Raw genomic sequence first — 15,828 nt, forward strand, 5'->3', positions numbered from 1 at the left:
GAGACAGATGTGTGTGTATACTGTATACGTCATTGTAGCTCAGGTACAAAAAAATGTTTTGAAGAATTAAACATAGCTTATAGCTACTAAGCTGAATAGAAAAATTATAAAATAGTACTCAAGTGAAACTTTGGTGACCATACAGTTTCAAGCAAGGTTATATTTCCGATGCGATGTGAATGCACCTAAAATCACGACTAATTAAATTATTGGACACGTAATGAGTTCAAAATCTGAAGGTCGTAAACAAGTGTAGATGTAGATAGGTGTGTCTACCAGAACACCTAAAAACCTTAACGCAATCTGAGAACATACCGAGAAGTAATTTGAAGTTTTGGTGTCATTGGACTTGAAAGAATCGGCATGTTTATAAGAAGGCACGATGCACGAGTTGTTATAAACAATCACAGGAACACAAAGGTCGAGCGTAAGAGTCATGAATGAACAATCCATGCCATAGGCGCGACGACGGCTACTGACTCATTGTTTTGTCCCTTCTCCCCTTCTTCGAGGTACTTCTTTATCCCAACCTTCACAGTTATTTTTAAGGGGCTGATAAACAAATACGTTTTGTGAGTTTTTCGTCAACCTACTCGCCTACAGAATGTCGCCAGTATTGTAGTGAGCAAGTGAGCTGGCTCCCATTGCGCCACTCTCAAGTGATAACCGCGGCCCGGGCCCACGCTCTGTTTAATCTTCATCAGGCCCGCATACCAGACACATAACTGTCTCACACCAACGCTCAGGTTCCATCTTACAAGAGTAGCACTGTAGAGGTATTTTGTTCATGCTTCACGATATTTTAACCTGACTTATTGCACGTACTGTATTTACAGACTATAACATGCCTCCCCATCCACCACCCCTAAGGGTAAAAGTTTAAAAATTAATTATCATTATTGTAGCCCCTCATAGCTGAGAAGGTTGCCACAAACTGATTTCAAATATCTCAAATAGTTGAAGGGGAGGGGGAAATAACTTTTCACTTATCAGCTACTCTGGATACAAAAATATATAATCTCGCAGATGAGGGGGACGTATTTTGTTTTAACATAGATTCTTTAAAAACACATCATGATATAAGTCTTATGTACAGCCCAAGTTTGTATGGTGATACCAAAAATAAAATACAAAACTTAGAAGATAAATAGTAATGTATAAGGTAAAGTAAAACAAGAATTGGCAATGATGAGTCAAATTAAGATAAAAAGGTTTGACAAGTAGTGGGTTTGTAGAAAGTCAGACAAAAGCTGGACTACAAATGTTTACTGTATTATTATATACAAATAGCTGGGTAGCTTAGTGGTTATAGTGGTCGCGTAGTAATCATAAGGTTGTCGGTTCGATGCTGAGAAAAGTGATGGTACTGGCTATTTGATGGCTCGATACTGGACCCAGCTGTCGTTGATCATTGATCAATGGCTAATAAAACAGCTTCACAGATCATCTCACTCCATTCTACACTCATTCTTTACTCATATTTAGGTTAAAATAAGCACCTAGGTGGCGCCCCTATCTCAATAATTGATAATAATGATCTGATTACAGGACCGACTTTTGGCGAGAATAACAACTCACCAACAGTTGTTATTTACACTCCGTTGTTTATTTATTTAAGGTAGAATAGTTGTTTTTTTAGCAGTTCTCTAAAAATAAATCACGCAAAGACGCCATTTTGGGTTTCGTGTTAAACGTTATTTCGACGGGAAATAAATCGAATAACTGTCGGTGCTGAACCGATTTAGCAGGAAATTGGCCTGTTGCTGAATCGTGAGCAAGACCACTAAGGGGGTTAAAAAACGTTCTGTTATCTTATGTGTACTGTACGAAAATATACCTTAGGCAGGCTTAAGGTGTGGTCGAGAAATAAACATACAAACAAATAACTATGCTATGACGTACAATTTATATTTATTAAAATTACCATCGGTTTCTGTCATCAATTTATCAGGATTTTCTCTTTTATTGTTTAACTAGCAGAGTACCCGCCCTTCGTACGGGGTTGGCTTATAAGAATAATACGCTTATTGCAGTTATACTCGTGCTTTGCGTTTGCAATGGGAGAGGACACGGTTTGAGTAATTTGGTTCTTTTAATTTACGGTATGCTATAGTATAACCAGCGACCGTGGTCGCTACATCTGCCATAGCCATAATAACGTTCTACCACTGCACCCAAACAACAGAAAAAAGGAAATTAACAAATTTTCTCACAATATCACAAATTATTAAATAAAAAACATGAGCATAACTGTAAACAATTCTACTTTGACAGTTCCCATTGTGTATACAGTAACAGCTTTTTGTTGCTCAGGATGTGAGAGGAAGATGAGGACAACCCAGATGATCCAGATAAAGTGGGTGATTATTGGCTCCATAAGTGACTCAGACATGCTCAGGCTACGTGATGAGTCAGTGAGGAAGAGGATTCTTGTAGTAAATAGTAGAGTAAAAGTATAGTATAATAAAGTAATAGTAAATAGTAGTGAAATGTAAATAGTATTTCACAGGTACACAGGTGATGAATAGGTGTATTTTTTTCATATAAATATTTGCTTCTTAATACAAAATGCAAATCTTTAGTACAAACAAGTCTCAAAAGTAGTAGGGCCTAGTAGTATTTTTCATGGTTAATTTTTTCTAAAATGTAATAAATATTTCTTAGGTAATTTTAAATAAGCTATAGGCCTATTTATTAATTTATGTTCGTTTTACTTTTTAACTTAATATACATTAAAATCTATTAAAAAGGTAAAAATGCACTTGGTCAAAATGACCGGATGTGTTCTTTCACACGTTATAACAAACATGTGTTCTTATAAGTTTCAAATTCCTATATGAAAACTGATGAGGTTAACATGGGAATCTCCAGAGACACCGTGACCGAGCTCGAAAGGATCTGTGAGATAATAGTAGCCTATGTTTATATACGGGAACGTAATTATTGCTATCAGTAGTTAATCAGTAGTTAATGCGTGATTGAACTTCAAACAAACAAACTTTCACATTTATAATATTAGTATGATATGATTTAGCTAATTTTAAAATCGTAGGGAAGTATTATTCGGAGCAATTAATGACGAGATAGATGGCAGTGGTGTTTTACGTGGGTCGAGTCGAGGCCTATGATTTATAGTTTACAATGTTTTAAGGTAATTAGAGAAGAGAAAGGTGGAGATGGGCGGAAGTGGAAGTGAAACCTTACAGACCGGAAATGGCACGTGACTCGCCTGACCTGCCTCACGCGTGCGAGATTATTTACACTCCCTATCTATAGAGATCGGTGATACACATAATGACGATCAATATCAACAGAAAATATACTTGTTTGCCGAGTGGATATACTGTCGTATTCAAATTGTCGGTTGAATCGATTATGGACATAGTAGAGATCAACCGACCGTTGGTTGAGATTTGTTAAAGTACACTATATTAAATATTGGGCTAAACAAAGGTCGATGTTTGATACTACAGACGAATACCAGGGTTTGGACTTTAACTTACAAACGATGTTAAAATGCTAACTGTATAGAGCTGGAAACGACCAAGTGTTACCATAGATTAAACATACTCCCTTAGGTTTTACTCCTGCTAAAAGATCAACCGTTCCTTTTCCCGTCATTGAGCGGAGCGAGCGAAGCGAGCGAAGCTCTTTGGGATCAACTTCAATGCAAACAATATAACACCATCACTCAAACCGGGCTGAACACATTTCAGCCAAACTTAACAAGACTACTTAGGATAATAATGAGATGGTTTGTAAACAAACAAATTTCAATTAGATAATGCTAATGCAATTTAAAACGAACTTAAAATTTCAAATTTTTAACATTAGGCTTATGGGACTAAAGTAGCTATGACAGTTTTTTTGTTTACAAGAAAATTGTAAACAGGAGAATCATAAGGTACTTCTGAACTTTCTATACTTTTCTTTTAAACGTTTTTAAACCATTCCTATGATTTTTATAAACAAGAAAATGCCGTTAAAACATTTTTTTAAGGCGCGGAATTAACTGAAAATAGAGAAAATATACGGAACTACTTTCTCAACTCAATGCGCGGAGCATAAACAAGGAGCGGAGGGATACGGACCAGTGACTACTTTCTTGGGAACCTATTTGTGTTGCCAGCTGATTAGAAACAGCCAATGTAAGAAATCAGGATTTAATAAGCGATATATCGAACCGCATCGAAATCGATATTTAATCCGATAATACATCACAGATTATATTATGTTGAATTACATCGACGGTGCAGTAAGTTATTACACTTATTAATAAAACGCAGATTGGACACTGATCTAATGTAGGCATGGGGGGAAGGTAGGTCGGGGTTTATGAGTATTCGTGACTACATTAAGTGTTTTGAAGTAAGGTTAGATTAGGGAGGTAAAGTGTAGGTTATAGGTAGGTGATCGGGTTGTTTATTTGTGTTGCACCATATAATTGTTATCCAGGGCCGGTTTAACCCATACGCGAACTACGCGGCCGCATATGGCGCCACGAAAAATTGGCGCCGTGGCGCCAACGGAACAATTTTTTTTAGTGAACAACGTAATTTTGTTTATTTTTGCTCAGAGTTAAAGTATTCAAAGCACCACAATAAAGGCATTTATTCTGTTTGTATCAACAGCATATGAAAAATGCGTATATTTGTACAGCACTACAACTCAAGGACTTAATGCCATTTGTAGTTTCGATTTGTAGTGAGCTGACGCTCGGCAGTCGGCAGTCGGCAGCGTACAACAGCGCGGCTTTCATGACTCATGTTCTGAACCACATTCTGATGTTCTGAACCAGATTGATACCAACTCTGCAATTAAAGAATTTGCCAAGATCAAAGCTAGGAAAATTAATTTTTAACTGCTAAGAGCTTTTGAACTGTTCAAATTGATAATTTTGTATTCTTTTTGTCAAGGTAATAAATTTGGTTTTTAATGCTTTCTTCATGTTTAATGTGTTCAATTAAAAATTCCTCTCTTGTCATCTATCTACACCTGTTTTCATTGTAATAGGCTTTAACTTATATTGTATCAAAGTTATCCTGTAATAGTATATTTCGTACCTAGGGCCGAAAATTAGGTCTTGCCGGCTCGAGATAGTTTTTAAATCGATCGAGAGCTGCAAAACCATTTCGGTCCGTGGTAAGAACGCTATTTTTCACCACACTATACCCTATTACCACTATTCACAAAAAATCACTAGTCATAACCTTTAAGAGAGGTTATGTTTTTGTTTATAACCACTCATTGTCACCCAAATACAGTGTAATCAGCTGATTGGTGTCCGGTAGGGTAAAACTCATTACAGTACAGTAGTACGCAATGAAACCCCCATTTGATTAAGCTGGCGGCAAACAGCTGTTTTCTGGACTAAATCCTTAATTCGTCAAAATAGTGTAGTGTGGCGTAAAAATTGTTTTCACATTTAGAAATAAATTGTTAACTTAGGCCGTGATGCTCGTCAAGCATGACGTCACGATAGAAGACGGCAATGACGTAGGTATTTATTTATTTATTTTCCAAGGAAAGATAAAAACAAGCAGCTGATCACAAACGGCAAACATTATGTCTTTGCCGTCTTCTATCGTTACGTCATGCTTGACGAGCATTACGGCCTGTTTTTTTAGTGTAGCCTTGGTTTTGCTAAAGTTTAAACGATGAGTAAAAGTGTAAAAATGTTAAATTCCTGGGAATAATAAAAAGTCTTTTATTGCAAGTATTCTTCTAACCTAAACTTATAAAAAAGTTCTTCCCATAATCTTTGGGAAAAAATTCACAAATAGAGTTAAGTAATGGTCTATTATCTACATTGTATATTTAAGGCATGTAATCCCTTCTTATTATTATTCTGTTTTCACTTAAATCAGCTGAGTGCGATGTTTACTTAAATTACTTATGTTTAGGCCTACATTTCAGCCATCTTATTTTATTTTTCAATAAATTAGTCTTTTTGCAGTTTTACACATTGAAATACATGATTAATAATTCAGTTCATTTAAGTCTTTTAAAAGTGTTTTACATTTGAGTCTTACATTGAAATAGCCCTACATTTTTCGTAGGCCTATGTTTTATCTTGGACTATCAATACAACTAGACATTCCATCCCCATGTTAAATTTATAGCCAGCTTTTTCATCAAAATCTTCTGTATCCAATGGTCAATGGTTTTATTAAGGCCAGTATTAAAATGCCGTCTCTAAATCGTCCCAATAATGGTAGAAGACCTACATTCCAGTTACATTGCAATCATATCAAGAATACTTGGTATTAACAATCATAAATTATTTTAAGCAAAGAAAGCTGAGTTTAACCGATTGCAAGGGTTGAAATGAAGACCAATGTTTATGTTGCACAGTTGAATTTAAATGTCAAATTTCCCCTCCTGATGTTATACTTTAATACTCGTTTTTTAAATAGTTACTGTTTTCTTATACTTAAATACTTTAACCGATTGTAAGGGTGGAACATGAAGACCAATGTTTTTGTTGTAGGCTACAGTTGAATTTGAACGTTAAATTTCCTTTCTCTTTTTTATACTTTAATGCCCTTTTTGAATGTTAATATCAGATTCCAACTACTGTAATATTTTCCTGGTCAAAACTACCATAATGCACTTCTGGAAGAGGTGTCTGAATAACAAGATGTAGTAAAAACAAATTTGAATTATAATTTTAATCAATAAAACAAGCATTAATACATCTATTGACTTTTTTACATTTAGTTACTTATACAAATATCAAATCACGTTTGTTCCGCTCAACTGGCTTTCACCTCTCTGAAAGCAACCCTAGTATTAAAACCAACCGTTGATCATTAAAATTATTATGAATTATAAGTTTTTGACATAGGCTAAGCTAAACTTAATGTACCACTTACATCACAATGTCTGTCTTTGTTTTCCTACAAATAACTCACCTGTAACAAAACATATTTCGTTAGACATGGTGATACTGTACAAACTAACCTAATAAAACTGAGTATCCTATCAGGACTAGACTACCACCGCTGTAACGCACAACGCACGTGTAGCTTCTTGGCACACGTACTACAGTAGTGGGACAACAACGTCTTATATACAGTATTCAGAATAGTTGCAATGACATATTCCAACTTGCACGCAAATGTCAGCTTATTTCATGGCTTCATCGATGACATTAAAGTGATTCATCTCGTTGACAGCTCACGCACGCCTGATGATAATCTGAGCTCAAATCCATTATTACATTACTGTATTATCAAGCATTATGTTACACAGATACATCGATTATGATATATCCGATACAACAAGGTACGCCTAAAGCGATTCGCTATACACTTGATCAAAACGTGGTGAATCATTAGTATAGCTTAAACGTAGCCTACATGTTTGCTACTGCAGATGGCCAGGGCCACAACCACCAACGGAGCATAGCTGAATTTGACACAGATGCCAGCATTGCCAGCCAGCGCGTTAACACCAAGGTCGGGAACAGCCGAAAACTGCGAGGTCACTGTTCAAGGCGATGCATGGGTTTGTGTTATGGACCACCGTGAAAGGGGGGCTTCCATGCTCCTTCATATATAGACAACGCACAAAATAACTAATAACAATATATAAAACAATATCGCAGAATATGGGGTATTGGATTAGGAATAGTGCATTTACAGACCCTCTGCAGACGAGTGGTTCGTGTGCTGAGTTCCCAAAGTAGCCAATGCCCAGCGCAGACCGCGGACAGAATGACACCAATTAACATAACAGACCGGCCTTGTGCTCGTTTGACAGGACCGATTTTATGCTTCTTAATTAATTTGATTTATGAATACCCCACGGCTGAACTGGTATAATAAATCCCTAAGCTAACTGGGCATATTGGTGTGAAATGCTATTGGTTGTTGAGAAATACAAGCGGATCAACTATTAGTCCGACTTTCAGATTCACTGTGCGTGAAGTGAAGAAAGTCTGTCCAGAGGTATGTGCAATTAACTGCCGGATATTTCACGGGCATTACGTAAGTGTTCGTTGTGTCATTTAGGAGCTCCCACGTTTACGTTGGTCTGTGTCTATGGCCGGACACAGTGACCCTCGACTATAAAGCAATGGTCGGTGGCAAATTTGATACATTTTGTCATCCGAGAATATTACACAACTTTACTCAACAGAATTAATCAGTTGTATTCATGTGAAAAGACTTAGTTTGTGCATGTTATCTCGCTCGATTTGGATATTTGTTATGTAGTATTTTAAACAATAACATCGAGGATTTTTCGATCTTTTTCAAAAGTAATTGTGAATTTAATTACCCAACGACCTTTAAAAAATGGGTTCGCCGTCAGATTAATATTAAAGATGATGAAAATACAGATACTTAAGTAAGCTTATCGAGTGAGCAAAGAATGCGTCACAAACTCCAGATTGGGGACAGTCGATAACTCTGATAAGATAACACAAGTTAGGTATCGCAATGGTTACCGAGCTCGCCTAGTGGGCTTCTGTTTCACAAATAATATTCAATGACAGGAAAAGTAATAAATACTTCCTACCGGATCTTGGCTCGAGGCTGTACCCAGATACCCTTGACATGCAAATGCAACTTTTACTTCGTTTAAAGAGCTGTTTGGTAGGCCTATTGGATCAGATTTGGAAACAAGGCAGTGTACACCTGTGCACGTGTGTGTTCGATAACACACAGCTCGGCGTGGTGTATACAGTATACAGTATAAACATCAGCTGTCAACAGAATGGTTGTCAGGAGTCAGGACGTTTGACAATTGGAGAATAAGCGCCGCTTCCTCAATCTGTTCGCCCACAACATTTCACTTGATTGCGATAACTCGCCTACAAAACATCTTGTCACAGGAGCGAGTATACAAAGTGCTGATGATATCCATCAATTGACTTTTAAGGAGGGTTTATTCGTTCCGGAGCGGTATTTTTGTTAATTTGGTTAATCACCTAATTTCTCTTGAAACAGTAAATACCGTAACAATGTAAAATATTAATACCCCACCGCAGCAAACCTGACGACTAAGCGAATTTCCATTTGCCTGATTTGATTTTCAATTAACTTAAATGTATTTAATTAACATTAGGTTTTATGAGTAGCCTACCTAGGCTTGCTGCTACAGGAAGGGTAAAAAAGTGTGTTTTAGTAAAATATTAATAACTTAGTATAAAATAAATAAATTTACCAAGTTTGATAAAAATATATCCATTAACAAGAAAACTACATTTTACAATATTCTCCATAAGGATAACATGGGAATTTCAAAATAACTTTTTTTTTATTTTCATCGTAACCAATAATTGTACAAAAACACTTTGCTAAATTATTTTTTTAGCTCTTTAAAAAGTTCTTGAGAGAAACTGGAAAATCGTGTGTTTAGTTTAGAGGGTCAACAATTAGAAAACCCAATTTTTACCCCATAAAACCCCGTTCCCATGTCCGATGAAGCTGTTTCGCGAACTCATTCAAGTTTATCATTGTTTTAACCATGAATATCTTCTACAAGAGATACTGTACTCCTATCATGTGTTGGAGAGGTGAGTGTACATACCATCGACATCAACACAGTCATTGAGCCACAGAGCTTGAGTGACGTCAACAAACACCACGTGGTACAAGCTGCACTGACAGTAGGGTATGGCGAGCGATGCTTGGCTCAGGTATACCGCGTGCATAGCTCACAACACGACACAGTCAACACTCACACTCACACACTCGCTATCACGACCGCAACACTGATAAGGACAAGCTCTAGCTCACGATCACTCCAATGTAGGCCGCATAATTAGATAGCTAGTCACCTTTCCTAATCAAGATCATTAAGTATTTCTATGAAAGAAGATAAATGATGAAACAACCGAAAATGCAAAAACACCACCCACTGCCAACAGTATACAACAGAGCTCTCTTGAACAGAGTCTGGCTGTTATCTGCTGGCCTTGGAGTGACGTCATCTGTCCGCGACACAGAGGAATACATCTACATAATTACGCACCTCTAACGAATATGCATACGTTTACCTCGTGCGTAACATCCCCCCACTCACTAGCAACTTCCGATAATATTATCCAAGAAGGTGACAACAGGGGTGTGGCGATGTGCAAGAATGCAATTGTACGACGTGTCACTGTCCTGTCAGCCATAGCCTACAATGTATTAACGACATTCCCCCAGCTTTTAACTGATGTCTGAGGTGAAGCTGACTGCTGAGTGCTGCCAGAAGATGCGGAACTACCTGTCAGCACAAACAGTGCAACGACCAGTGAAAGCTCACATTCACATTCACGGACCACTGAAGATTGCCAACACGCCAACACGCCAACCCCAACGATTGGACGATTTTTACTCCTAAATCACGAGGTTTTTGTCTGATGATGCCTTCAAATTTATCGTCATTAGACGTGGGAGCCCTGGTGTAGTATTAAATACAGTTTTCTAATTTTAAATTTACATGCTTGGAAATTAAACTATAACTATGTACTCACCCTTGTTTATGATTCGGGTTCCTGAACTTTTCGAAATAGACTTCTCGTTCGGAATCGGAATCTGTTTTTCGTTTTCAGTATTCTTCTTGACATCATCCGTCGATTTCTCTTCTTGTTGAATGTTACTTCGCTTTTGCTCTGCCATGATGAATTCTTTATTTTGGTCAGTATGTTTAATCGTCCCTTCAGACCTAACATCATCCTTTTTACTAACAGTCACTATTTCATGTGATTTACTTCCTATCTTATTTAGAGGTTGTACTACATTCGTAACTACCTTGTGCCCATCACTTTTAATTTTGATTTCATCGCCTTTTTTAGTTTTAGTAATCACTTCTTCCACAATATTCACTGTGGTCTCTTGATGTCCTTCGGACTCTCTCATTTTATTATCATCCTCCCTCTTTACGCGTTTGTCTCGTTTCTTCTTGTTTTTTTTATCTTCTTCTTTCCTTCTTTTCTCTTCTTCTTTTTTAGCCTTCTTTGAACGTTCCTCCTCCTTTTTCCTCCTGATTTCTTCCTCCTTTCTCGCTTTCTTCGCAGCTTCCTCCTCCTTCTTGGTTTTCTTTAGAAGTTCCTGTTCCATCTTTTTGCTTTTCTTGGTAAGCTCCTCCAGTTTCCTCGGCTCTTCCACTACCTGGATGCCGTTATCCTTGGTCGCCTGTTGCTCGGCCATGATCAGCTTGGCCGTAGCCAGATTTGCTGGACTCTCGGTTTTCATGGTAACCGCGATTTTCTCGTTGTCAGAGTTCCTGTGGTGGATGTTTCGCACAAAGTTCAGTCCCAAATCAACCTAACAATAACACACCATTTATTGACCGAACTCATTAAAACAAGACTCCACTCATTGGATGTGTTACAACAACGTCGTATTATTATAATTTGCCAAAATTTGTTGACCAGAACATCTTTATAGTTTAGTAAAAGGTGAATTCATAGATCATTTAGAATTTTTTCTTAATATGACCCAACCACCAATTCCACATCCACTAACTGACTACCGGTAGTATATCTGTACACCAAGTTATGCAATGCATGAATTAGTTTGTAAAAAGCCGAAATATATGCAGCATAATTATACGCAAGGCCATATAAGTGTCATATCCACAAATAACGATTGACTATGTAGTCATGACTCATCCAAACCTTAACCTCCATTTTACCGACCTCTTTTAATTAAGTTATTTAGTTTCATTGATAATCTTTCATATACAAAATCTAGACAGTCTGTCAATTAATTCCGTAAAGAATGTTTCAAACATCGTATTATTAGAAATGCAATCAAAACCAAAGAGACGCGAGTAACAATGGTAGTGAAGGATGCAATCTTCAATTCCGACCTGCCAACTTCGGGTGATCAATTCTAACAAAAAATTAGATTTGGAATTTAACTGTCCATGGGGGAAAATAAAAAATCGTCTCTTACAAATTACTTGGTAAACGTATCATCGATAACTCGTCCACTCACAATTGATTAAAATCAGAGGTATGTTATCAAAGCGTGTGTGTGTATGTGTGAGATGCAGATTCAGCGATGATGTCAGTCATGACAGGCCAAGGCCGCTAACTCTTGCCACTCTTGCCCAACAACCTGATCCGCCCTTTAAATATTCCTCCTATAACACACAGCGTGAAAGTGAAATAAGTATAGTAACGGAGCCAACTGTTTGTTTAATGTATTTTGACACGTAAATTACAATCCACCGATTGTTTGTAATACAAATTACAAAATTTTTCCTTAATATCGGTGAAGGCCCAAAACATTAAATTAGCATTCTTGACAGCTGACACAAACCAGATTGGAATACAGTAGTACTTGGTCGTGGTATTTAACAAATTACTAAAATTACATCATTGCAAATTTAAAATGTAAATGCTACTTTCACGACTACCGAATCATCGTACAAAACTTATCATTTCATGTAAATGTGTTAGACAAAAACCTTGTATTATTGATCGGGATTATTATAAATACAGCACCACGTATGTATTTGTGTATTGTAAAAACCAACCGAGTTAATAAACAAGTTTTGAAAGAACCTGAACGAAACCAAGATAAGGCTGAAGTGAACAACACAAATATAACAAGTTTTATTGCTTGATAAGAAATAACTAGAACGTTTCTACCTGCACGACACACGTCCTCCAGTTATGAATAACACGGAAAATATGAACTGTATGATTGTTGTTTACATATACAGTATACTGTGGATATTAGGGTAATATTAGGTTACTGTATGTTAAAATTATGACGAATACTCGGATTTAAATAATATTGAATATTATCACTCTAAAAAGCATTTGAAGTCAGGATATACCTATTCGACCAACACCGTACCAAGGCAATTTCAGAAATTCTAAAAGCAACACACACAATTAATTGGCAAAACTAAACACGTCATACAGAACACACCGGAACCGGTCGCTAGAAAGCCGGAAACGTTGTGTAATGTGGTCGGTTACGAAACACGGGAAGTGGAATGTCAAACAGACACGTTGGCGGCGGCAAAAACAATAAGTGCACGGGATACGGGATGAGTGGCGGGCTATATATAGCGCTGATAACATAGTCGTGGTCCAGCGTAAGCCGTGCCCCGTGACGTAGCCTACTGTACTGTACCCCTGTACCACTGTACCACCGCCGCTGCCTAGTGCCACAGAAAACGTACTATTATAATAACTGTTATAGTAGTACGTTATAGTTAGTACCATTGACTATAAACGTTTTCTGTGCTAGTGCCTACCACTACTGGCCCACCCGACAGTGACTACTGTGTAATCCCCCTAGTACTGTGTACTCTACATATCAAAACTACAGAAGACGCACTTTGATTGAGGGAAAAATCATTGAAATAAGAGATTTACAGAACCTTGCATAAGTTGGATGGTTAAATTACTTGTGTAAAATTATTTGTGACGAAACGCGAAAAAAGGTAAAATTTGGCTATAGACCAATCAATGACAAATTCTAAATATATATCTATGAGCAAATTCGACAAACCTTATTTTTAGAGTACAGCTTATAGATTACGTTAGGATAACACGTTTAAAGAAACACTCCATAAAGTTGGTTCACAACAATAATCCCCCGCAAGCCTCACACGAAGAACGAACAAATAACAAAAAAAAACCACACTAGTAAAGCTGGCGAAACAGCTATGAGAGGAAAAATAAAAACACAATGAACGAGTGTTGGAACACATCCAAGACGAGTGGAGGGGCGAAAACAGAAAATCAACAACGGCACACAGAGCAACGTAAATTGAGCAAACTAAACCATTAGTGGTAAATACCGCACGATCAAGCGGCGGAAAGCGACGCGCCTCGAACCGAACCAAACTGAAACTGGCGACGGGGACGGCCGCTGGAAATAGCCACGGCTAGGTCGTCGTGGTGACAGTGGAGTGGAAGTGGAAGTGGCAGGATCCACTCCCCACTCCTGTGGTGGTTGGTAGCGGAAGTTGTGGTACAGTGACTATGGTGCATATCATGTATGTGCTAATCATTAACTCGTTACCAGCGCAGATAACTGAGCAAGACGATAGAATTTTACAACGAAAGAGATACCGTCTTTCTCTTTATTCTGTGATGACGACGATGACGTAAAAACTTATTGGATACTATTTTAACATATTATTTGAATCACATAAAACGCATTTTATAAAGCACACTCTAAATGGTTCAATCACTAACTTTAAACTATTGTAGCCTATCGAATGCTTCGTGCACTATGTGGATTTACAGCCTACGTCGCAAATTTTTACCATTTTAACCTCAAGTACTAGTGGTGTACCAAGGTAAGGCAATAACCTCATTGTATAGCATTACAGAGAAGCCACCCGCACGTACACACACGCCTATTCAGTGTCGAGTGTCGTGATATGTACACGACACTCGACGGCTGTGACACATTACTGGAATCAAAACTATTATAAATTATAAAGCTCAAGGTTCTGAGGTTAAATCAGTCTGTAGGTTACAACAATATCCGACTTAGCCACACGAATCACTGAGGTCTATGCGAGCAACGTGCAACGTGCGAGCAAACTGACCATCGAAGTAAATAAATACGTACAACAAACTAACCCGATGCGGTACTGGTACAACACAAGTTAAAACTGGTTAAAACGTACCGGTAAAATTTCTGTGGTGGCAATGGAACTGAGATGAGAACCCAAGGATTGGCTACCTTGGTTCCACTTACTGACTGTCGTGACACTCACTGAGTCACCGAGTCAAATGTAAAAATCAATTTACGGTGTAAACATACGGCTAGAGGGTGTGTTGAGTGAGGTAAGCGTAAGAGACGTAGCGACTTTCTCCCTATACATGGCCAACTGTCTTGGACTGCATTTTATGTAAATCATCGCTCGCCTGTAACTGTAGTCTCATGGCAAACATGTCCAGGGAATACAAAAAATGGCCGTGTTATGACAGTAAATTCTTTTAGTGGACGAATCAATACTAGGTGGCGTTCGCAGAGGCATCCACAAAATTGAGCTGAGTCATCAAGGGTTCATATTATATTGTTTTTGTCATACTGCAGTAAAAACAGTCGTTTTTAATGCATGCGTTGCGAGTCTAAAGTAGCATTTTTACTCTTTAGGGAGAAAAAATCGTTTTAGCCACTATGGAGTATAAATCAGCTGTTGTCAACTCAGTTGTAAATTTCTATTGTAAACGATTGCATGTATCGAAATATGTATCGATTCGTGCTTCGTAATCATTTCGTAACCTACAGTCTACAGTCTCTTCCCATAGCATTTTAGCATTGCAGATACATTAATCCATTCCCACACTCAACACTGCTCACCTTTACTACCTCCATCACCACCCCTAACCCACCTAACCACCCCCCGCCCGTCGTGGACCTGTTTCCCTCTCTTGCTATAGCATTTTAGGATTGCAGATACATGAATGTAATTATCAAAGACAGTTACCACACTCTGTACTGCAGGCCTTACTACTTCCTTCACCATTTCCTACGTCATAAACCTGTTTCCTTCCCTTCTCATAGCATTTAAGTATTAGATACATTTATCTAACTGCCTTTTTTAAACGGCCCCCCTACTCTGCACTGTCAGTCTTTACTACTTCCTTCACCACTTCTTACGACGTGGGGCCTGTTTACTTCCCTTCTTTCTCATAGCATTTTAGGATTGAATATACATTAATCCAACTGCCACCGACCGTTCTCACACTATGCTCATACTTAACTAGGCTACTTCCTAAGCCACTTCCAACATCGTGGACCTGTTTTCATCACTTTCCATAGCATTTTAGTATTTTAGATACGTTAATCTAATTGCCACAAACATTGCCCACACTCCGCACTGCTAGCCTTTACTACTTCTTTC

At 37.9% G+C, this 15,828-nt stretch overlaps 1 protein-coding gene across 14 annotated transcripts in view; it reads right to left on the reverse strand.

The window, feature by feature from the left end:
- The window catches only part of LOC129004149 (actin-binding LIM protein 3), a 123,655-nt gene that overhangs the window by 81,011 nt on the left and 26,816 nt on the right, over positions 1-15,828 (reverse strand). For 2 of the 14 annotated variants that reach the window (XM_054432625.1, XM_054432608.1), the window contains exons 1-2: positions 13,749-13,818; positions 10,472-11,264 (exon numbers count right to left, since the gene is read on the reverse strand). The exons of 2 other annotated variants lie outside the window; for them this stretch is intronic. In XM_054432625.1, the coding sequence (XP_054288600.1) occupies positions 10,472-11,264; positions 13,749-13,751 (796 nt within the window). In that variant the 5' untranslated portion in view covers positions 13,752-13,818. Of the gene's footprint in view, positions 1-9,537; positions 9,683-10,471; positions 11,265-13,472; positions 13,863-15,828 lie in introns of those variants that run through there. 10 more of the 14 variants (XM_054432617.1, XM_054432593.1, XM_054432642.1 and 7 more) reach the window with 9 other exon arrangements.

Source organism: Macrosteles quadrilineatus, unplaced genomic scaffold, assembly GCF_028750875.1.
Source record: "Macrosteles quadrilineatus isolate MER2022 unplaced genomic scaffold, UCM_ALF_1.0 Scaffold_1__1_contigs__length_201487025, whole genome shotgun sequence".
Lineage (NCBI taxonomy): Eukaryota > Metazoa > Arthropoda > Insecta > Hemiptera > Cicadellidae > Macrosteles > Macrosteles quadrilineatus.